The sequence below is a fragment of the Dipodomys ordii genome, unplaced genomic scaffold, assembly GCF_000151885.1.
Source record: "Dipodomys ordii isolate 6190 unplaced genomic scaffold, Dord_2.0 Scaffold79, whole genome shotgun sequence".
NCBI classification, from domain to species: Eukaryota; Metazoa; Chordata; class Mammalia; order Rodentia; family Heteromyidae; genus Dipodomys; species Dipodomys ordii.
In genome coordinates, this window is record NW_012267295.1 from 1,337,187 (window position 1) to 1,358,903 (window position 21,717).

General features: G+C 51.2%; 1 protein-coding gene across 1 annotated transcript; it reads right to left on the bottom strand.

The window, feature by feature from the left end:
- Positions 1 to 99: 99 nt before the first annotated feature.
- On the bottom strand, positions 100 to 21,248 carry L3mbtl2 (l(3)mbt-like 2 (Drosophila)). Its single transcript, XM_013024915.1, has 17 exons — positions 21,160 to 21,248; positions 17,139 to 17,379; positions 13,971 to 14,104; positions 12,830 to 12,953; positions 11,199 to 11,278; positions 9,208 to 9,325; positions 7,742 to 7,876; positions 7,390 to 7,478; positions 5,590 to 5,821; positions 4,856 to 4,932; positions 4,590 to 4,694; positions 3,281 to 3,428; positions 2,980 to 3,062; positions 2,524 to 2,758; positions 2,091 to 2,156; positions 1,142 to 1,258; positions 100 to 529 (listed from the first exon to the last, which is right to left on the bottom strand). Exons 1-17 carry the CDS (start codon positions 21,181 to 21,183, stop codon positions 417 to 419), a joined length of 2,121 nt encoding a protein of 706 aa, XP_012880369.1. The 5' UTR covers positions 21,184 to 21,248; the 3' UTR covers positions 100 to 416.
- Positions 21,249 to 21,717: the final 469 nt, after the last annotated feature.

Here is a 21,717-nt window from a genome sequence, read left to right on the forward strand (position 1 = left end):
CAGAGCAACTCCGTCCCCAAGAACCTGCTCCTGCCCCCAGAATGCTCAGGCTGCAGTGACTGGACGCCCGGACGCCTGCGTCCTGACAGAGCCGGGCACGGGCCTCCACGCTGGGCATCTGCTTGGACACGTACACAAGCAAATCCCATACCATCTTGTCTCAGCCCTGTGTAGAGGGTGCAGCAGAGAGGGTGCGGCCAGTGTGACCGCTTTGGGGGGCTCAGGCTGCAGGAGGATCGCTTGGACGGGTGGGGCCCCGGGCCGCGCGGTCATGAGCTGGCAGAGGCAGGTCCTTTACCACATGTGGCCTCCACACACCACACAGGCTCTGGGAGCAGACTCGAGTGTGTGTGTGGGTGGCAGCAGGGAGCCAGGCCCCGTCCGCTTCCAGCAAGGGGCCAGGCTGGCGGTGGAGCTCAGCTGTCGGTCTCCTGCTTGATGCTCTTGACGGGGACAGGAAGCTCAGGTTCCGAAGCCTTGTCGGGCGAGGCTGCGTCTACGTGCTCTTCCTTCACACACACCGTGATGACTGCAGGGAGGGGCAGGACAGCAGGGAGTGAGTGTGGGGACCAGGGACAGGGTGGGGGTCCAGGAACGAGGCAAAGGTGCTGGATTCCTGCGATGGGACCCTCAGGAGGCGGCAGAGCTAGGAGACCACCTCTGCCCGCCCTCCCTCCCAGGCAGTAGCAAAGAAAGATTGGGACTGCGGTGTAGCCCAGCCAGCCAGGCTGGGCAGACACTGGCTGGAGGACTCTGCTCTGTTCAGAGCTGGAGGGGAAGTGTTTTGGTTGTTGTTGTTTTGTCAGTCCTGGGGCTTGAACTCAGGGCCTGGGTACTGTCCCTGAGCTGCTTTTTGCTGAAGGCTAGCGCTCTACCACTTGAGCCACAGCACCACGTCCGGCTTTTTCTGGTTATGTGGTCCTGAGGAATCATGCTAGGCAAGCTCTCTACCACTAAGCCATACTCTCAGCCCCAAGGAAGGGTTTTAGGAGACTCTCCAGGCTCATGGGTTCAAGGATTGCTTGGCGCCCAGAAAATGCCCTTCCAATTTGACCCTCCTCTTTTGTGCCCAGGAGGGGAAGGAGACAGCCTCGGAGCGTGGAGCAGCGGGCCTGTCTCAGCCCAGCATGGCGGCGCTTACTGTCGTCAGGAACGGCCTGTGACGAGATCGCGCCTGCGGCCTGCAGCTCGTCATCCAACAGGGGCTTCTTGGAGCCCTGTCTGAGGGGCCGGGGTTTGGTCTGTAGAATTCTTTTCCCTTTGAATAAAAACGGATTCAAACCAGCATTAGAGCTGGATCTGACCCAACAAGGGCTGCTGTCACCCACAGGGACACAGCAGAGGGGACGCGGGAGTCTGGACTGAGCCTCCACCCCACCTCAGCGTCAGCTGAGGGCCCCAGCTCAGGGAGGTCCTCCCAGGGAGTGGGCCCCAGATCAGGACAGGAATCCCATAGGAAGTCGCAAAACCCCACCTTTCCCTACGCTGAGGATCAGGGTCACTGTGGTTAGATTTCCCTTCTGCTCTCTGATTGGCTCCCTCACTCTGAAGGGTATCTGGACTCCCACAACCCACGCTGTCCCCTCACATGATCTTAACTCTGCCCGCCCCGCCCCTGCCCACCCCGCCCGCCCCGCCCCATCTCACGACGTCCTCTTTTCCACATGCTGCAGGCCACAGCGGCCGCCTGGTCATCACAGACTTCACCTGGGCAGCTTGGGCACCTTGCCCTGTCCCTCTCCATCCTGCCAACCGAGAGCACCACACTGGCCTCAGGATCTATCTGCTTAGGCTGCACCCCAAAACCAGGTGGAGTCTTGAGACCTGGCTATGTGGCCACCTACAGGAAGGAAGAGGTCTCTACGCCGTAACCTTAGCCAGAGGTGGCTGCATCCTTTCCCTCTCAAACAGTCTCTGGTCCTTTCTCCTCAGCATCCTCAACACTGGCAGGGCTTGAATGCCCTATTTACACGTTCTGGGTCCCCAAAGACATTGGATGAAAGGCGCAAGGGGCCAAAGGACAGGGAGGGGGAGGGGCCCCAGAGCCAGGCGTCTGCGGGCCGCGCCCCGGCTCCTGGGGCCTCACTTACTTTTCTTCCCAAGCTGCTTCTTCTTCTTCTTCGTAGCCTCTTTGGCTTTCAGAGGGGTGGATGGTTCTACAGTGGAGAGACAAGGATAAGAGGAAGGAGAGTTCTAGGTCACAGGCACACACCGAGAGCCCTGCCTGCACACACAGGAGAAGCAAGAACACGGGACGTGGGGGGCTGAGGGCGGGCCTGGGCGGCTCACTGGGTGCTCAGGGGCTCGGGCATATGACAGTGTGGACAAAATGAAGGAAGGTGCTCTGCAGGCCACAGGGAGAGGGAGGTCGGGAGCATGTGGCACTCTGCTTAGAAGGGCCCGGAGACTTGTCAATCATACCAGATGACTGGGCTGGGCACAGGGAGGGGAAGCAGTAGGCAGGAAAGAACAAGGTAGGAAGCAAAGGGAAGAAAGAGCCCCTTGGAGACAGGAGGGCCTGACCTGTGGCCACGGGTGGCTGGAGCTGGTAGCCTGTGAGCTCACACCAACCAACAGGGTAGATATCCGGGGATTCGCAGTCCACCCACTGGTCATACTCGCTGTCCCAGCCATCAAAGTGGATGCTAAGGAGCCGGTGCACAACTCGTTTCACGGTGGCCACACAGATAAGCCGAGGCTCCATCAGATCCACGGCCTCCAGCTTCATGCCCACCTTGAAGCCATGGTTGGGACAGTCCTGTGGGGAGGGCAGAAGGCAGCTATCAGGCCAGCTGGCATTGTAATCCATTGTAATCTGGCTCTCCTGGAGGGTGGAGGCTGCTGGAAAAGGGTTGGGGAAGAGTGCCCCAGACAGTGACCCCCAAGGCCCTTCCAAGCCCCTCTGTGGAGAAGGAAGCAGCATCGTGGGTGCGATGCCCATGATGGTACCAAGGGGCCGCCTCCCTGGAGCCGCCTCACCATGTTGAAGAGTCGCGATGGAGCCGCTTTTGACTTGGTCTTCTCCAAATACGTGTCCCAGTTGAAAGTCTGGGGATCGTAGCCTAGAGGAGCAGAAAAGAAAGGGAAGTGGGGGTACGACGTGAGTCAGGGAAAAGGAGCATGTTCTGGAAAAGCCAGTGCAGCTTGATCAGGACCCAGCCTGGGATGGCTCTAGATCACCGGGCTGCTGCGCAGGCTGCTTGCGGAGGAGCGAGCGCTGAGCTCCGGCCATGCCCCACTGCCCCACGCAGTCTCCACGCGCCCCAGCCTCGGGCCTCACCTTTAGGGGTGGTGAGCTCAATGTCATTCTTTTGACAGAAGTTGGCGGGGAAGATGGCGTGGGAGGAGGCGTGGTAACAGAACCAGTCGGAGCCATCCGTGGAGGGGCCCCCGTCCACGCAGATCATGAGGTAGCCGTCGAGGAGAACCTAGTGGAAGGCACGAGGCGGAAGGGTCATGTCGTGAGCTCAGCTCCTCCGCAGCGAGGAAGCCAGGCGGGGACGGGAGGTGGATCGTCACTGGAGAGCGAGCTCTGCCGCGCCGCACAGCACCCTGCACACTGGACGGCAGGCTGGGTGTCCTGCTGCCTCTGTGTTCTTAGTGGGGAGACCATGGGGCAGGGGGCAGCCTGGGGCAGGCTGGCTGGACAATCATTCGTGTCCTTTTTTTTTTTTTTTTTTCTTATGTGGTGCTGAGGAATCGAACCCAGGGCCTCAAGCATGCAAGGCAAGCGCTCTACCACTGAGCCAACTTCCCAGCCATCATTGGTGTCCTCTAGCAGGCTGAGGCAAGTAGCCACGTGTTTGCGTTTTTTTTTTGTCAGTGGTGGGGCTTGAACTCTGGGCCTGGGCGCTGTCCCTCAGCTCTTCAGCTCAACGTGAGCGCTCTACCACTTGAGCCACAGCGCCACTTCCAGTTTTCTCGTGGTTTATTGGAGATAAGAGTCTCACAGGGGCTGGGAAGGTGGCTCAGTGGTAGAGCGCTTGCCTTGCATGCCTGAGGCCCTGAGTTCAATTCCTCAGCACCACGTAAGCAAAAAGAAAAAAGCCGGAAGTGGGGCTGTGGCTCAAGTGGTAGAGCGCTAGCCTTGAGCTGAAGAGCAGAGGGACAGCGCCCAGGCCCAGAGTTCAGGCCCCACGACCGGACCAAAAAAAAAAAAAAAGAGTCTCACAGTCTTTCCTGCCTGGGCTGGATTTGAACCATGATCCTCAGATCTCAGCCTCCTGAGTAGCCATGATTATAGGCGTAAACCATCAGTACCAGGCAGTAGCTGCTTCTTAAGCCACCAGTGGGTGGGGCTGTGGGACAGGCCAGCTGGCAAAGGAGAAGCAAGTGGCGGGAAGCCCATGGTAAGCCTGGCATGGCAGGCTCTGCCCGTCACCAGGGCAGGACCAGGCTCGGGCGAGCAGTGTGTGTGTGTGTCAATGGTGACTCAGACCCTGACAGGAAGGCACGTCCTAAGCAAAGGGCAGGTAAGGCCCCTCCCCTCCTGCCAATCTGGGTACCACAGGAGAGGGTCAGACCCCAAGAGTAAACTGCAGAGCTGTGTGCCATGAGCCACGTGGAGAGGGCAGGGGGCCCAGGCTCACCTTGCAGATGGTTGCCACACAGATGTTGCCTAAATTCAGGGGGTCAATGGCCTCCAGCTTCATCCCCTCCTTGAACCAGCCGCCTTCTGTGTACACTGCGCGTACCTTAAAGGAAGAGGGAGGTTGGGGAAGGCTGAGGGAGAGGTGGGGGAAGCGGGTGATACGGGAAAGGAACAAGGAGAGAGGACAGTCCCGGGGAGAAGCCAGGCGCATTGAGCCCTGAATGAAGGAGGGCGCAGGGAAGAGCACCCTGGCCTACAGCTCACCTTCTTGAACAGGTAAGGAACAGCATCACAGTAGATTTTCCGGAAGGTGGGATGATGTGCCATGTCGCTTCGCCGCTCTTGACATAGCAGAGGGAGGGACAAAGAGTAAAGGACTGAAGGCCGTGAAGGGGCGGGGCGCTCAGAACAGAGGGTGTGCCCCGCATCAGCTAGGGGCTGCATTGCAGGGTCTTCCTGTGCTGGGCGGCCCAGAACACACCCAGCACTCCCCACAGGAGCTTTTGGGTTTGAAGGGAGGGGATTTTGGCGCCAATCCTGGAACTTAAACTCAGGTCCTGAGTGCTCTCCCTTGGCTTTTTTGCTTCAGGCTGGCACTTTACCACTTGAGCTACTTCTCTTTTGGAGCCTTTTGCTGGTTAATTGGAGATTAGAATCTCACGGACTTGCCTGACTGGGCTTGCTTTAAACTGGGATCTTCAGATCTCAGCCTCCTGGGCAGCTGGGATGACAGGCGGGAGCCACCGCACTATTGGAGCTGGGAGAGCCCGTGAGACTCAGGCATTGAGGATACTAGCTTCTAGGTTCAAATCCGGGTTCTACCACTTCCAAGTAGAGCTGAATGAAGTCAAGTCACTCAGCCTGTGTGGACGGCAGGGACTGTCCCCAGGGGACCGAGATGGCAGTCTCCTACTCCTGTGGGGTACAGGGCAAGTGTGCCTGCCAAGCCCTAGGGAAACATGGCGTGGGGTGCCACGCTGGCCCAGGACTCTGCTAACCTGACATCTTGATGCCGTGGCCGACACGCCGTGACCAGCCCACAGGGTGAATCAAGGGGCTCCACATGTGGCACCAGAAGTCATCGTCACTGTCGCCGTCCTCGTAGAGGAGCCGCAGGCGGCCCCCGATGACTGTGTCCACCACAGCCATGCGGGTCCGGGACACCTGGGCCTTGTCCACAACTTCAAGGCGCATGCCCTGCCGAAAGGGGTACTTCATGCTCTCCACCATCTGCAACGATATTGCACACAGGCCTGCTGCAAAGAGCATCACAGCGCTGCGACGCAACTCCTCCCACTGCATTCCTGTGTTCTTTTGTGTGTGCTGGTCCTGGGGCTTGAACTCAGAAACTTGGTGCTGTCCCTGAGCTTTTGTACTCAAGGCTAGTGCTCTACTATTTGAACCACAGCTCTACTTCTGGCTTTTTTTGGGGGGGAGGGGAAGGGGGTCCGGTCGTGGGGCCTAAACTCTGGGCCTGGGCACTGTCCCTCAGCTCTTCAGCTCAAGGCTAGCACTCTATCACTTGAGCCACAGCGCCACTTCCGGCTTTTTTTTCCTGCTTATGTGGTGCTGAGGAATCGAACCCAGGGCCTCATGGATGCAAAGCAAGTACTCTACCACTAAGCCACCTTCCTAGCCCCTACTTCTGGCTTTTTGGTGGTTAAGAATCTCACAGAAGCCGGGCGGTGGTGGCTCCGCCTGTAATCCTATCTACTTAGGAGCCGAGATCTGAGGATCACAGTTCAAAGCCAGCCTGGGCAGAAAAGACCATGAGACTCTTTTTTTTTTGATGGTTGTGGGGCCTGAACTCTGGGCCTGAGCACTATCCCTCAGCTCTTCAGCTCAAGGCTAGCGCTCTACCACTTGAGCCACAGCACCACTTCCAGCTTTTTCTGCTTATGTGGTGCTGAGGAATCGAACCCAGGGCCTCAGGCATGCAAGGCAAGCACTCTCCCACTGAGCCACCTTCCCAGCCCCACCATGAGACTCTTATCTCTAATAAGCCACTAGAAAACCAGAAGTGGCGCTGTGGCTCAAGGGGTAGAGCGCTCGCCTTGAGCTCAAGAGCGCAGGGACAGCGCCCAAGCCCAGAGTTCAAGCCCCATGACCGACAAAAAAAAAAAAAAAAAAAGAATCTCACAGAAGCAGCTGTGTGCCAGTGGCTCATACCTGGAATCCTAGCTACTCAAGAGGCTGAGATCTGAGGATCACAGCTCAAAGCCAGCCCAGGAAGGAAAGTCCATGAGACTCATCTCCAGTAAACCACCAGAAAACAGTAAGTGGCGCTGTGGTTCAAGTGGTAGAGCACTCGCCTTGAGCTGAAGAGCTGAGGGACAGCGCCCAGGCCCAGAGTTCAAGCCCCACAATGGACAAAAGAAAAAAAGAATCTCACAGCCTTTCCTGCCTGAGCTGGCTTTGAATCACAATCATTTTTTTCACCCTTTTGCTGGTTCTAGGCCTTGAGGATCCCAGTTCAAAGACAGCCTACAGGCTGGGCGCAGGTAGCTCATGCCTGTAATCCTAGCTACTCAAGAGGCTGAGATCTGAAGATTGTGGTTCAAAGGCAGCCTGGGCAGGAAAGTCCATGAGACTCTTATCTCCAATAAAGCACCAGAAAACCGGAAGTAGCGTTGTGGCTCAAGTGGTAGAGCGCTCACCTTGAGCTGAAGAGCTGAGGGACGGCGCCCAGGCCCAGAGTTGAAGCCCTACAAATGACAAAAAAAAAAAAAAAAGCAGGGAGGGAGAGGAGGACAGAAGGAGAGAGGATCAGTAGGGACTCCAAAGAGCTCCTTTCAAACCTTGATATGGAAATCCACTGGAAGTGTCCTGGAGCCCACCAAGCGCTTCATGAGGTAACCCTTCCAATCAGTAAACTTGGCATGAATGGCTGAGGAGACACCAGCAGAATCCTGGTTACAGACTGACATAGAGATCCAAAGAGGGGCTAGAACCACTGACTTCTGCCATTTTAGGCTAGCAATGGCTTCATCTTATCATACCAGGCTCCATAGGCTGGATGTTCCCAGGCCTCAAAGATAAGGAAGGGGACGAAGGGGGCAAGCAGGTTCTCTTCTGTCTGGGTCAAGACAGAGGGCTCCTCCCCTACCCAGGGACCTACAGGACCCAGGACAAGTAGAGTTCCCAACTCACTGCGTGGAGGCACCAGGATCTTGCTGTTGATGGCGCACCAGCCAATGGGATGGACATCCACTGTGCCCAGGTTGCACCAGAAGTCATGGCTGGCATCATTTTCAAAGCCTTCATACCGAAGCAGCACCCGATACCCTGAAAGGAAGGAAAAGGGTGTATGAGAGGGAGGATGGGAAGGGTTATGGGCCCAGGTCTTCCCTCTTCTCTAGCCTAAGCCCACCCTCCTACTTCCTACTCTGAAAATTCCTGCCAGGCAAGTGTGATCTCCCTTACACTCAACAAAACAAATGCAGACTGTTATTTGGAAATTATTATGGTATAGTGGTGAGATGTATTTTCTATACTCTGATCACCCCAGGAATAATCCTAAAAAAAAAGTAAATTGGGGGCTGGGAAGGTGGCTCAGTGGTAAAGCGCTTGCCTTGCATGCATGAAGCCCTGGGTTCAATCCTCAGCACCACATAAGCAAAAAGAAAAAAGCTGGAAGTGGCGCTGTGGCTCAAGTGGTAGCGCACTAGCCTTGAGCTGAAGAGCTGAGGGACAGCGCCCAGGTCCAGAGTTCAGGCCCCACGACCGGACCAAAAAAAAAGAAAAGTAAACTGGAGCTTTCAGCCAGGTGTCAGTAGCTTGTGCCTATAATCCTAGCTGCTCAAGAGACAGATCTGAGCTGGGTGCCAGTGGCTCACACCTGTAATCCTAGTTACTCAGGAGGCTGAGATCTTAGAATTGAGGTTCAAAGCCAGCCCAGGCAGGCATGAGACTCTTATCTCCAATTAACTATCAGAAAACCGGAAGTGGCACTGTAGCTCAAGTGGTAGAGCGCTAGCCTTAAGCTGAAGAGCTGAGGGACAGTGCCTAGGCCCAGAGTTTAAGCCCCACCACTGACCAAAAAAAAAAAAAGACATATCTGAGGATCAAGTCAGGAAGCCAGCCCAGACACACAAATCCAAGACTTTTTTGGTGTCTGTCCTGGGCTTGAACTCAGTTTTTTGTTTTTTGGGTCCCCCTCCCCCAGTTCTGGGAGTTTGAACTCAGGGCCGGGTATTGTCCTTGAGCCTCTCTATACTCAAGGCAAGAGTTCTACCACTTGAGCCACAGCGCCACTTCCAGGTTTTTCAGTTTATATGGTACTGAGGAATCAAACCCAGTGCTTCATGTACTTCATGCATGCTAGGCAAGCACTCTACTACAAAGCCACATTCTCAGCCCCTGTCCCTGAGCATTTGTGCTCAAGGCTAGCCCTCTGCAACCTGAGCCACATCTCCACTTCCAGCTTTTGGTGTTTAATTGGAGAGAAGAGTCTCAAAGACTTTCCTGCCTGGGCTGGCTTTGAACTCTGATGCTCAGATCTCAAGACTCTTAAGTAGCTAGGATTAGGCGTGAGCCACCAGTGCCCGGCTTTGACACTGCCCACTGTCCAGAGATGGCAGTGTATAGACCCCTGCCCTGGCCGGAGAGACACCCACCTGCTGTCTGTATGACAGAGGCGATCCAGTACACCCGGCTGGGGAGCACGGCATCACTGTTGAGCACTTCCACCTTCATCCCCTTCATGACATCCTCCCACTGCTCGTAGAGTGGGACCTGTGTGTCAACAAGAGCATTCAAAGGCAAAGTGAGTCTTCATGTCAGATCCTTCACCTCAACATTTCACAGAGACACACTGGGGACTAGAGATGAAGGAGGCGTGTCCACTGTCTGAAATGCTGAACTGCAATGGAAGATGGGAAGCAGGAAAGATGATGGGTGGAAATTCAGTCAACTTCTAACTGTATCATCTTGACCACAATTTGGCAAATCCCTAATCCCTGTTGCTGTACTCATTTGTGCAACAGTACCATTTTCTAGTGCTCACTCTGTGCTAGACATCATTCTCAGCACCCAACGTGGCTATTATGACCTCTTAATTTACAAAGCTGCCAACCACATGCCACCCCAGCACATCCTCTCTCCACTCCTCTGTGGTGGCACCGGCTGCTTCCAGCTACCTCCTTGGAGCCCTCTCCTCACTTTTTGGTCAAGAGGACTCTGATCCTCCTTTAGGAAAGTTTTTCCTGCCGGGCGCTGGTGGTTCACGCCTGTCATCCTAGCTACTCAGGAGGCTGAGATCTGAGGATCGCGGTTCAAAGCCAGCCTGGGCAGGAAAGACCATGAGACTCCTATCTCCAATAAACCACCAGAAAACCTGAAGTGGCTCTGTGGCTCAAGTGGTAGAGCACTAGCCTTGAGCTGAAGAGCTGAGGGACAGCGTCTAGGCCCAGAGTTCAAGTCCCATGTCTGCTAAAAAAAAAAAAGTTTTTCCTACTTTCATTCTTTTTTTGTGTGTGTGCGTGTGTGTCAGTCCTGAGGCTTGAACTCTAGGCCTGGATATTGCCCCTGACCTCCTTTTGCTCAAGGCTAGTGCTCTACCACTTGAGCCATAGCACCATTTCTGTTGTCTTCTGAGTAGTTTATTGGTAATAGTCTCACTTTTCTGCCTGGACTGCCTTTGAACCGTGATCTTCAGATCTCAGCCACCTGAGTAGCTAGGATTGCAGGCATGAGCCAACTGCAGCACAAAGCTCTTGCTTTCATTTTTAGCCCCAGCCTAATTAAGGTAGCCCGAAGACAGCCTGACAGAGCTCAGGAAACTTGTGTTAATGTGAATACAACCTAAGTCCCCCAGAATGAAGATGCTAACACTGATTTAAAGATTAAAAAAAAAAAAATCTGGGCGCCAGTGGCTCATGCATGTAATCCTAGCTGCTATGGAGGCTGAGATCTGAGGATCACAGTTCAAAGCCAGCCCAAGCAAGAAAGTGCCTGAGACTCTTATCTCCAATTAACCTCTGTGCTGCTGTGACTCAATTGTTTGAGTGTTTGCCTTGAGCTGAAGAGCTCAGGGACAGTGCCCAGGCCTAGAGTTCAAGCCCCACAATCAACCAAAAAAAAAAAAAAAGAGGCTCTTACTCCCAAAGGTAACATGCCTTTAGTAATTCTTACTCTTACTAGAATAAGAAAATTCACTGATGCTCTGAGTTCAAGTCCAGGCACTGGTATGTGCCCATGCATGCCTCCCCCTACCCCAACCTGCAGGCCACCCCTCCCAGGGCTTCAGGAAATCGGATTGAAAGACAAAACCAGACAAGACTCTAGGCATCCCACCCATCCCAGCAGGACCTGGCAGGGTCCTCTCTAGGAAAGCTAGCAGAGAACCCCCTGCTGGGTTCTACAAGTTTTCTAGATTGCTCCTGGAGCAGAGGCCCAAGGCAGTACACAAGCAAAGATTCAATGCCTAGCACCGGAGAGGAAAAAAAAAAGGAAGCCAGGTGCTGGTGGCTCACGCCTGTAATCCTAACTCCATGGAAGGTTAAGAGCTGAGGACCTCAGTCCAAAGCCAGCCTGGGCAGAAATAAGCATACCTAGTGACTCCCACCATACCTAGTGGTGCCCCCCTCCCCCAGGCCGAGCCACTCACGTGTTTAAAGCAGCTGACAGGTGCAGCCTTGTAACTGTGATCCTTCAGGAACTTCCCCCAGTCAAACCCCAAAACCAGAGCTGCAAAGCAGAGGAAGAGTTGAAGCTTCGGGACCCTGTCAGGGTGGCGGAGGCACCTCCCTTTCCCGAGCCTGACCAACCGCCCACCGCCATACCAGCCTTGTCGGCAGCCATTACAGCAGTGAGGGCTGCAGCAAGGCCACCACACCATTAGGAGTAGAGAAACATTCCCAGGCAACTTTGCTCCTCCCTTTCCCAGCAACCAAAGAAATGGAAATTCAACGGACCCAAGACTTAAAATTCCTCAGACCTCCCCCACCCCCTCATTGGCCACACCCAGGTGCGCCAGGTAGCCCTCCACTGCTCCTGAGACCAGAAGAGCAGCCAGAGCTGCAACTCACACCTACTCAATGGTTGTTGCTCTGGGCTTACACTTAATTTGCTCAGAAGACTGTTACACTCAGAAAAAGGGAAGTTTCCTCTCCTGGCCATCCCTCCACAGTTCCTGGGCCCCTAGGCCAGGGACAGAGAAGCCACAGGAAAAACAACAGAGAAACAAAACAGGAAATTCCTGCTTTGTGAATCATCCAGGGTAGGGGCCTGGCATGGGATTCGGAGGTTCTTTCTGTGAGACCCAGCAGGTCAGGAGGTGAAATGAAATACTCACCAGCACTTTGGGTGGGGGGTGGGGGGTGGGTTTACAGGGCTAGAACTCAGGGCCTGGGCGCCATCCCTGAGCCTCTTTGTGCTCAAGGCTAGCGCTCTACCACATGAACCACAGAGCTACTTCCGTTTTTTTTTTGTTGTTTTGTTTTTTGTTTTTGTTTTTTAGTATATGTGCTGCCGAAGCGAGCACAACTACTTCAGGTTTTTGAGTGTTAATTGGAGATAAGAGTCTCATGGGGCCTTTTCTGTAAGGGCTGGCTTTGAACTGCGATCCTCAAAACTCAGCCTCCTGAGAAGCTAGGGTTACAGGTGTGAGCCACGGGTGTGCAGCCACACCAGCACTTTCTTTTATTTTGTTAGTAGTGGGTCTTCAGCTCAAGGCGAGCGCTCTGCCACTGGAGCCACAGCACCACTTCCAGTTTTCTGGTGGTTTATTGTAGATGAGAGTCTCACGGACTTTCCTGCCCAGGCTGGCTTTGAACCACCATCCTCAGATCTCTGCCTCTTGTGTAGCTAGGATTACAGGCGTGAGCTACCGATACCCAGCCACACCAGCACTTTCTATCACACTATGTTTTTCAGTCTTCAAACCTAGGGAAGCCATCTTGCTCTGGACCCTGTTATAATCCTTCACAACCACCCCAGGGGACCACACAGAGGCAGGCAGGCTGGCAGGCACAGAAGAAATATTATTATAAGGCTTATTAGAGGGATCTTATCTCCGGGGAGGGGGAGCATATGGTGTATGTCCCCATCCATTTGGCAGGTAGCTCTAGGGCTGGCAGTGAGGTAGGCGCATGCGCAGGTGGGACTGGGTGGGGAGAGGGAGGGGCCAGCTGTATGGGAGGAACTCTAGTGCAGGGAGGAGCTCAGGTTGGGTGGAGCTGAGGACTAGAGGTGGGGATAATGCTAACTGACCTCAACCCAGCTTTCTGCTATCCTTACCATCTTGTCCTGTTGGTGTCCCATCTGCTAGCTGCCCTGTCCCTTGAGAGTGAAGGAAGGCTCCAATTTTGGCAGACCAGGCAGCCTTGTGCAGGACTTTGGCTTTCTTGGTGGGTGGCTTTCCCTAGAAGGAAGAAAAGATATGCCAGGCACCTGTGGCTCACGCCTGTCATCCTAGCTACTCAGGAGTCTGAGATCTGAGGATCACAGTTCAAACCCAGCCCAGGCAAGAAAGTCTGTGAGACTCTTATCTCCAATAAACCACCAGAAAACCGGAAGTGGCATTGTTGCTCAAGTGGTAGAGAGAGAGCCTTCAGCTGAAGAGCTGAGGGACAGCGCCCAGGTCTAAAGTTCAAGCCTCATGACTGACACCACCACCCCGCCCAAAAAAAAAAAAGTTATTTTTTCTAGGTCCATCCATTTCCCTGCAAATGACTTTTTTTTTTCCTGGTCCAAGGGCTTGAACTCAGGGTTTGGGGCTATCCCTGAGTTTCTTTAGCTCTACCACTTGAGCCACAGCTTCTCTTCTGGTGTTTGTTTTTTGGTAATTTACAGGAAATAAGATAGAGACAAGAGTCACACTTTCCTGCCTGGACTGGCCTTGAACCCTGAAGTTCAGATTTTACCCTCCTGAGTAGGTAGGATTACAGGCATGAGCCACCTGCACCCTGAGCCATATTCTATTATTTCCAGCAGACTCTGGAGCATAGAACTCTTGCTCAAGAACTATTGAGAACAGGGGCTGAGAATGTGGCTTAGTAGTAGAGTGCCTTGCCTAGCATGCATGAAGACCTGGGCTCAATTCCTCAGTACCACATACACAGAAAAGGCTGGAAGTGGTGGTGTGGCTCAAATGGTAGAGCATTAGCACAGAAACACTCAGGGACAGAGCCCAGGCCTTGAGTTCAATCCCCAGGACTGGCAGAAAAAAAGAAACAAAAAAAAACAATACACATATACACACATACACACACACACAGAATACAAAACAATTTGGAGGAATAGCTCCAGGAATGGATTTCTCTGCCCACAAGTTTGAGAGCAACCAAATAACCAGAAATCTACCTTAATGGGCCACAGTTGGTCAGTTCCTAAATAAGCAGCCAAGACTCCCAGAAGGATGTTGAGTGCTGCCTCTCACCTGTAATCTAGCCAAGATACTGGCTTTCTTGGAGTTGGAAGAGTAGCTCCTGGAGCAGGAAACGCTGCAGAATCTCTTGGTCTTGGAGAAGAAAGCTTCCCTTGTGCCCACGATGCCACACATCTCACAGACAGCTAGGAAGAGAACTTAGCACGTGACTCCCCATTCGGTTACCTCAAATCAAGCAAAATGATGGGTCTTCTAATCTCAGGGCACTATAGTCATTGGCAAGCCTGGGCCCCACTAAAGCTGACAGAATCGAAATAGAAGGAGGTGGTGGTATTGATTTAAAAAAAAAAGGAAAACCAAAAATTTTTTTTGGTGCTGGTTCTGGGGTTTGAACTCGGGTCTGGGGCCCATCGCTGAGCTTTTGTGCTCAAAGTTAGTGTGCTAGTGCGCTATCACTTGAGGCAGACCTCCACTTCTGGCTTTTTTGGTAACTAATTAGAGAAAGAGTCTCATGGATTTTCCTGCCTGGGATGGCTTTGAAACTTAATTCTCAGAGCTTGGCCTCCTGAGTAGTTAGGATTACATGTGCCTGGCCTTTATTTATTTATTGTTTTATTATTTTATTTATTTTTTCTTTGGGGGGGGTCTGGTCAGGGGGTCTGAATTCTGGGCCTGGGCACTGTTCCTCAGCTCTTCAACTCAAGGCTAGCAATCCACGAGTTGAGCCACAGCGCCACTTCCAGCTTTTTCCTTTGTGCTCATATGTTTTTTTATTTTTATTTTTTTGGTCGGTCGTGGGGCTTGAACTCTGGGCCTGGGCGCTGTCCCTCAGCTCTTCAGCTCAAGACGAGCGCTCTACCACTTGAGCTTCTGGTTTTCTGGTGGTTTATTGGAGAGAGAAGTCTCACGGTCTTTCCTGCCCGGGCTGGCTTTAAACCGAGATCCTCAGATCTCAGCCTCCTGAGTAGCTAGGATTACAGGCGTGAGCCACCAGCGCCCAGCTCTTTTTGCTTATATGTTGCTGAGGAATCGAACCCAGGGCCTCAAACATGCAAGGCAAGTGCTCTACCACTGAGCCACCTTCCCAGCCCCTATTTATTGTTTTAAAGACAGTCTATGTTGTACAGGTTGGTACAAACTCCTATTTATTTATTTAGTCAGGTGTAGGGCCTGAACTCTGAGCTTGGGCGCTATCCCTGAGCTCTTCAGCTCAAGGCTAGCACTCTACCACTTGAGCCACAGCACCATTTCCGGCTTTTTTCTGCTTATGTGGTACTTAGGAATGGAACCCAGGGCCTTATGCATGCAAGGCAAGCACTCTACCACTGAGCCACCTTCCCAGCCCTTCCTATGTTTTTTGTTTTTTGGGTTTTTTTAATTGGGACAATTACATGAGCAAGATAATGAGTACATTTCTTATCAAGCATTGTTGCTTCCTCCTTTGTTTCCCCTTCCCATCCCTTCCCATCTCCTCCCCACCTCGCCCAACCCTATTTTTTAAAATCTAACTTTATTGTTATTATAGAGGTGATATACAGAGAAGTTATAGTTACATGTATCAGGTAGTAAGTACATTTCCTTTCAGATAGTGTCATCTGTTCCTTCACCCGCTCCCATTCCCTCCCTCCCATTTCCACCCATGACTTTATCAATGTCCAGTGTGCTCCACTGAGGCAGTTTTTCACCCTTTTGACTTGGGTTCTGTGCCTTCCTCTCCCCCACAGATATGCACATGAACACACCATATATAAGGTAAAGAACACAGGATCATCAGAGAAAGAAAAAATATATATATTTGGGGGTTGGGAAGGTGGCTCAGTGGTAGAGTGCTTGCCTTGCATACATGAAGCCCTGGGTTCCATTCCTCACTACCAGTTAAGCAGAAAAAGCCACAAGTGGCGCTGTGGCTCAAGTGGTAGAGCACTAGCCTTGAACTGAAGAGTTAAAAGTCAGCACCCAAGCCGGGCGCTGGTGGCTCACACCTGTAATCCTAGCTACTCAGGAGGCTGAGATCTGAGGATCGCGGTTCAAAGCCAGCCCAGGAAGGAAAGTCCATGAGACTCATCTCCAGTAAACCACCAGAAAACAGTAAGTGGCGCTGTGGCTCAAGTGGTAGAGCGCTAGCCTTGAGCTGAAGAGCTGAGGGACAGCACCCAGGCCCAGAGTTCAGGCCCTATGACCAGCCCCCCCCCAAAAAAAAAAAAAAGAAAGAAAAAGAAAAAAATTAATCTGTGGAAGTCACTGACATCTGTGAATTGTTAAAAGTTCCCAGAAGATTCTGATTAGTCAGGACAGAGAATCTCTGGATGAGCTGGCTTCTTAGATTTCTTGTAGATCTAAAATTCTAAGATCCAAAGAGAATTGGATAGAATGGAGAAGAAGATGAAAAGAAAGAAAGAAGCCCAGATGAGTGGGAAAGAAATTTAGCTGCACGTGAATATTACATAACTTTTGGAAGAGTTTAGCTAACAAAAAATGGGGTATCATTGCAGATGTCTAGTCTGCCTCTTTTCACAAGGACCCACATACTATAGGGCCTGACACGGATCCTGCAACATCCAAGCATCCTATGTCTGAAGTCAAGTAGTTTCCAGGGGATTGAAGGGGATTCCAATCTGCCCTTTTACCCTATCCTTTTACCTAGAGATCACTGTATCCTATATGCCCTCCCACAGGCTCCCTTACTTCCAACCCCCGAGATATTTCTAGGGAAGTGTCTAAGTCCCCATCTTTTTCACATCTAGACTTAAAAATCCATAGCTTACTCAAGCAGAGCACCATGTATCCAAAATGGTCTGGATGGTCTGGGAAGGTGGCTCAGTGGTAGAGCGCTTGCCTTGCATGCATGAGGCCCTGGGTTCGATTCCGCAGCACCACATAAGCAAAAAGAAAAAAGCCGGAAGTGGTGCTGTGGCTCAAGTGGTAGAGCACTAGCCTTGAGCTGAAGAGCTGAGGGAAAGCGCCCAGGCCCAGAGTTCAGGCCCCACGACCGGACCTCCCGCCAAAAAAAATGGTCTGGAGAAACATTATGTTTATGAAAGCACGAATGAAATCACAATTTGTTACCAAATTGCCAAAGAGGAAATGAGCCCTTTGGCCATGTCCTTAGACATCAGAGTAGCCTTTTACACCCGGAAGACTGTCTACCTGGCCTGTATTCACCCCGCCTCTTCCTCCATAATCTCTTAACTCCATCTTCAAAGGACACTGTGAAGGTACCTGGCTCAGAACCACTGCCATCCAAGGAGCGAGTATTCCCCGGGCTGAGCAGATGTAGTGGGGAGGTGGGCAGCTCTCCTGCTTCTCGATCCTCATTTTCTGCTTCACTTGACTCCTCCAGATAGGAGCTGCTCTCACTACCCACACTGCTATTATAACCCCGGAAACTATCATAGCCACCAAACAGCTCCAAGTCATCATCTTCCTCTTCTTCTTCCATTGGTTCCAAAGAGGGCGTCTCCTAGTGGGTGACATAGACCACGTACAAGGAATCAGGATTGCCTTTAGTGTATAAAGAAAGAAGTTGCAGATCTATTATCAATTCCCTTCCGGCTTCTTTTGCTATGTCAATACTTTTGGGACACATTCCAATAGCTTCTTCTTTTTTTATTTTTTGTCAGTGTGGGGCTTGAACTCTGGGCCTGGGCATTGACCCTCAGCTCTTCAGCTCCAGGGTCGACCACTTGAGCCACAGCACTATTTCCGTTTTTCCCAGCGGTGTATTAGAGATAAGAGTCTCACAGACTTTCCTGCCCAGAGTTGGCTTTGAACCTCGATCCTCAGATCTCAGCCTCCTGGGTAGCTAGGCTTATATAGATGTGAGCCACCAGCATCCAGATAGCTTTTTTTTTTTTTGTCAAGGCTAGTGCTCTACCACTTGAACCACACAGCTCTACTTCCAGCTTTTTTGGTGCTTAATTGGAGAAACAACTCTCACAGACTTTCCCAATTGGCTTCAAACCTCGATTCTCAGATCTCAGCCTGCTGAGTAGCTAGAATTACAGATGCAAATCCGTAGTGCTCAGCTCCACAAAACCCATTTTGCAAACATTATAATCATTTCTCCAATTTAACTTAAAATAGCATCAGACAGAAAATACATAGCAAAGCTCCTCTATAAATTTAGAAGTGAGGGCTGGGAAGGTGGCTCAGTGGTAGAGCGCTTGCCTTGAGCTGAAGAGCTGAGGGACAGCATCCAGGCCCAGAGTTCAGGCCCCATGACCGGACCAAAAATAAATAAATAAATAAAAAATATAAATAAATAAATAAATAAATTTAAAAGTGAGCCAAGGTGATAGTGGTTCACAGTTGTAATCTTAGCTACTCAGGAGGCTGAGATTTGAGGATCTCAATTCAAAGCCAGCCCAGGCAGGAAAGGCTGTGAGACTCTTATCTCCAGTAAACCACCAGAAAACTGGAAGTGGTGCTGTGGCTCAAGTGTTAGAGCGCTCGCCTACCACTTAGCTGAAGAGCTGAGGGACAGCGCTCAGGCCCAGAGTTCAAGCCCATGACTGACAAAAAAAAAAAAATTAGAAGTGACATTTTAATATGAATTAAATAAAATACAGATAATCCATGACGTTCAATGGAGTTATGTCTGATAAATCTATCCAGGCTAAAGTTATTGTAAGTTGAAAATGTACTTAAGACACTAAATCTATCAAACATTTTAGCTTAGCATCATTGTACATAGTAGAGTCTAGCTTGACTGGAAAACACTGCTCGCTGTCACTGAACAGCACTACAAAAGCGGTGAAATATTGGTAGATTTGAAACAATCCAAAATTCCAAACACAAATTAGTTTCTACTAAATGTATATTGCTGTCACACAATTGTAAAGTAAAAATCAAAAACAAAACAAAAAAACCTGAAAGTCAAGGACCAAAAGTCTATATAACAATGTGAAAATGATCCTAAGTAAAATGCATCACAAAGACTTTCTGGATAGTTTTCTGGATGGGGGCGTGGGGGAGGAGGAGGATGGGAAGGGATGGGAAGGGGAAACAAAGGAGGAGGCTACAATGCTTGATAAGAAATGTACTCATTATTTTGCCCATGTAATTGTAACCCCTTTGTACAGTATTTTCACAATAAAAAATAATAAAAATAATAAAAAATAAAAACTCATTCTCGGAAATGGCACTGTGGCTCAAGTGATAGAGTGCTAGCCTTTAGCTGAAGAGCTGAGGGACAGTATCCAGAGTTCAAGCCCCACGACCGACAAAAAAAAAAAAAAACCCTCATTCTTGCCAGGTGCCGGTGGCTTACACCTGTAATCCTAGCTACTCAGGAGGCTGAGATCTGAGGATCGGGGTTCAAAGCCAGCCTAAGCAGAAATATCCATGAGACCCGTATCTCCAATTAACCATCAGAAAACCAGAAATGACGCTGTGGTTCAAGTGGTAGAGTGCTAGCCTTGAGCACAAAGAGGCTCAGGGGCAGTGCCCAGGCCCTGAGTTCAAGCCCTGCAACCAATGGAAAAGAAAAAAGAAAAAAAAAGACCCAAACTGTCCCAATGAGAAACTGAGTCACATGACACACAATTATGGTATAGTGGAATGTACCACAGGCTTTAAATTCAGTTCTGATCCTAATTAACTACATGTTCTTGGGGCAAATCATTTAACTTCAATTTTCTCATCCATAAAAGTTTGCTTCACATAATGTGAGATGTAAATGTAATACTGCAAATAAATCTACATTGTAGCCAGGCACTGGTGGCTCATACCTGTAATCAGTAGCTACTTAGGAAGCTGAGATCTGAGGATGGTGGGTGGGTCAAAGCCAGCCTGGGCAGGAAAGTCCATGTCGCTCTTAACTCCAATTAGCCACCAGATAACCAGAAGTGGTGCTGTGGTTCAGTGGTAGAGCCTTGAGGGGAAAAAGTTCAGGACCAGCACCCAGAGCCTCAGTTCAAGCCAAACGACTGACAAAAACAAAAAAGCTAAGCCAGCTAAGCTGGGTGCCCAGTGCCTGTGGCTCACACCTGTAATCCCAGCTATTCAGGAGGCTGGGTTCTGAGGATTGAGGTTCAAAGCCAGCTGGGGCAGGAAAGTCCAAGAGACTGCAATAAATCACCAGAAAACTGGAAGTGACGCTGTGGCTCAAGTGGTACAGTGTTTGCTTGAGCTGAAGAGCTGAGGGACAGTGGCCCAGGCGCAGAGTTCAAGCCCCACAACAAAAAAAAAAAAAAAAAAAAAAGCTACATTGTAGTGAAAAGTTATGAAGCACGACAAAGAGTTTGGGACTTTGGCGTTGGGCTCAAACGCTATCCGTAGTGTTTATTAGTTTGTGTGACCTGCAGTAAACCAGTGCCTCAGTCTCCATAAAACAAGGATTTGAGTTAGAAGAGATACAAGTACTTGGACAATAACTTGAACATGTTAAGTGCTCAACAAACGTTGGTAATGTTGGCTGAAAAACGTGGCTTATAAAATAGAATTTTCCTAGTTTGAGTCCAGGGTTCTACCGCCTATCAACTCTATGATTTAGGTGCAAGATAGCGTTGCTACTTTGTTTCTTCTTAAGAATTTTTACACAGAGATAAAATATCTAGTTCTGTTGTCTGCAAATAACAGGCCTGAAAGTGCAAGCTATTATCTTGTTTTCCACTTTATTACTCTTGTAGTTTTCGAACTATTTACTTTATATTCCAATATATATTTGCAACCGCACCTACACCCATGTTAAAAAAAGAAAACAGAATCTTGGGCCAAATGCTTTCGCGGTGGGTGGGTCACAGGTTGTTGCTTAGAAAAGGCTTGGGGAGAAAGGTGTAAGGTGTTTGGAGGCAGGCGGGGCGCACACCTCCTTCACTTCCGGGTCTCAGGAACTTCCGGCGGGGTCCACCACCGCGCGAAGCCTCCGCTGCTGGGGCCTCGGAGGCCACGAGCGCGGCGGGGACGCGGGAGTCGGGGCACGTGGAGAAGCTTCCATTCCCTCACTTCCCATCCTTGAGGAAGGCGACCCCCCAGACAGGAAGACAAAGGGCGCTCGAGGACTCGATGGGAGAGCCAGTTCCCCTTCCTGGGGCCGGGGAGGCCGCTCCTCCCCCGGATCTTCGCGGGACCGAGAGGAAGAAGAGAGGCCGATCCCCTCTGGCCTTGACTCAGCTTCCTACCTCAGTTTACCAAACCACCCAGCCGCCCCCCTCATGGCACCGATCAAAGCCCTACATGAGGGACGCCCTGTAAGACTTGCGATTCCCTTTCCCAGTGCTGTAAACCCTTTTCCTCTAACCTCAAGGCTCCGAGGCTTCTCCATGAGACCCAAATTCAGCTTCAATCGTCACCAGGTACAGGCAGCCATATTGGCCTCACGGCTCTCTCCGGGAGCACCCATTGGCCGCCACTCTGGGCCATGGCCCAATCACTATGCAGGAAAGAGGAAAAGCTGGCTCCGCGCCCGCCCAAGCCCCGCCTGCACACCAGGGCCGTGAGGCCGCGTGCGCTTATGGGACGTGTAGTTCCCTCCCGGCGCGCGAAGTGAGGCGTTGTTATAACAACGCTCGGGGGCTCCTGGTTTGTTTTTGTTTTCTTTAGCTTCAATTTTTAAAATTAATTTTATGTGGTATCAAAGAACTGAACCCAGAGTCTCATGCATGCTACCACTAAACCACATTTCCAGCCCCTGACAGTTTTATGTGTGGGTCGTGGGGCTTGTACCCACGGCCTGGACGCTGTCCCTCAGCTCTTCAGCTCAAGGCTAGCACTCTACCACTTGAGCCACAGCGCCACTTCCTGGCTTTGTTTTTAGATATGGTCTTTTATTAGTCTTGGTTCAAAACCCTTTTTTTTT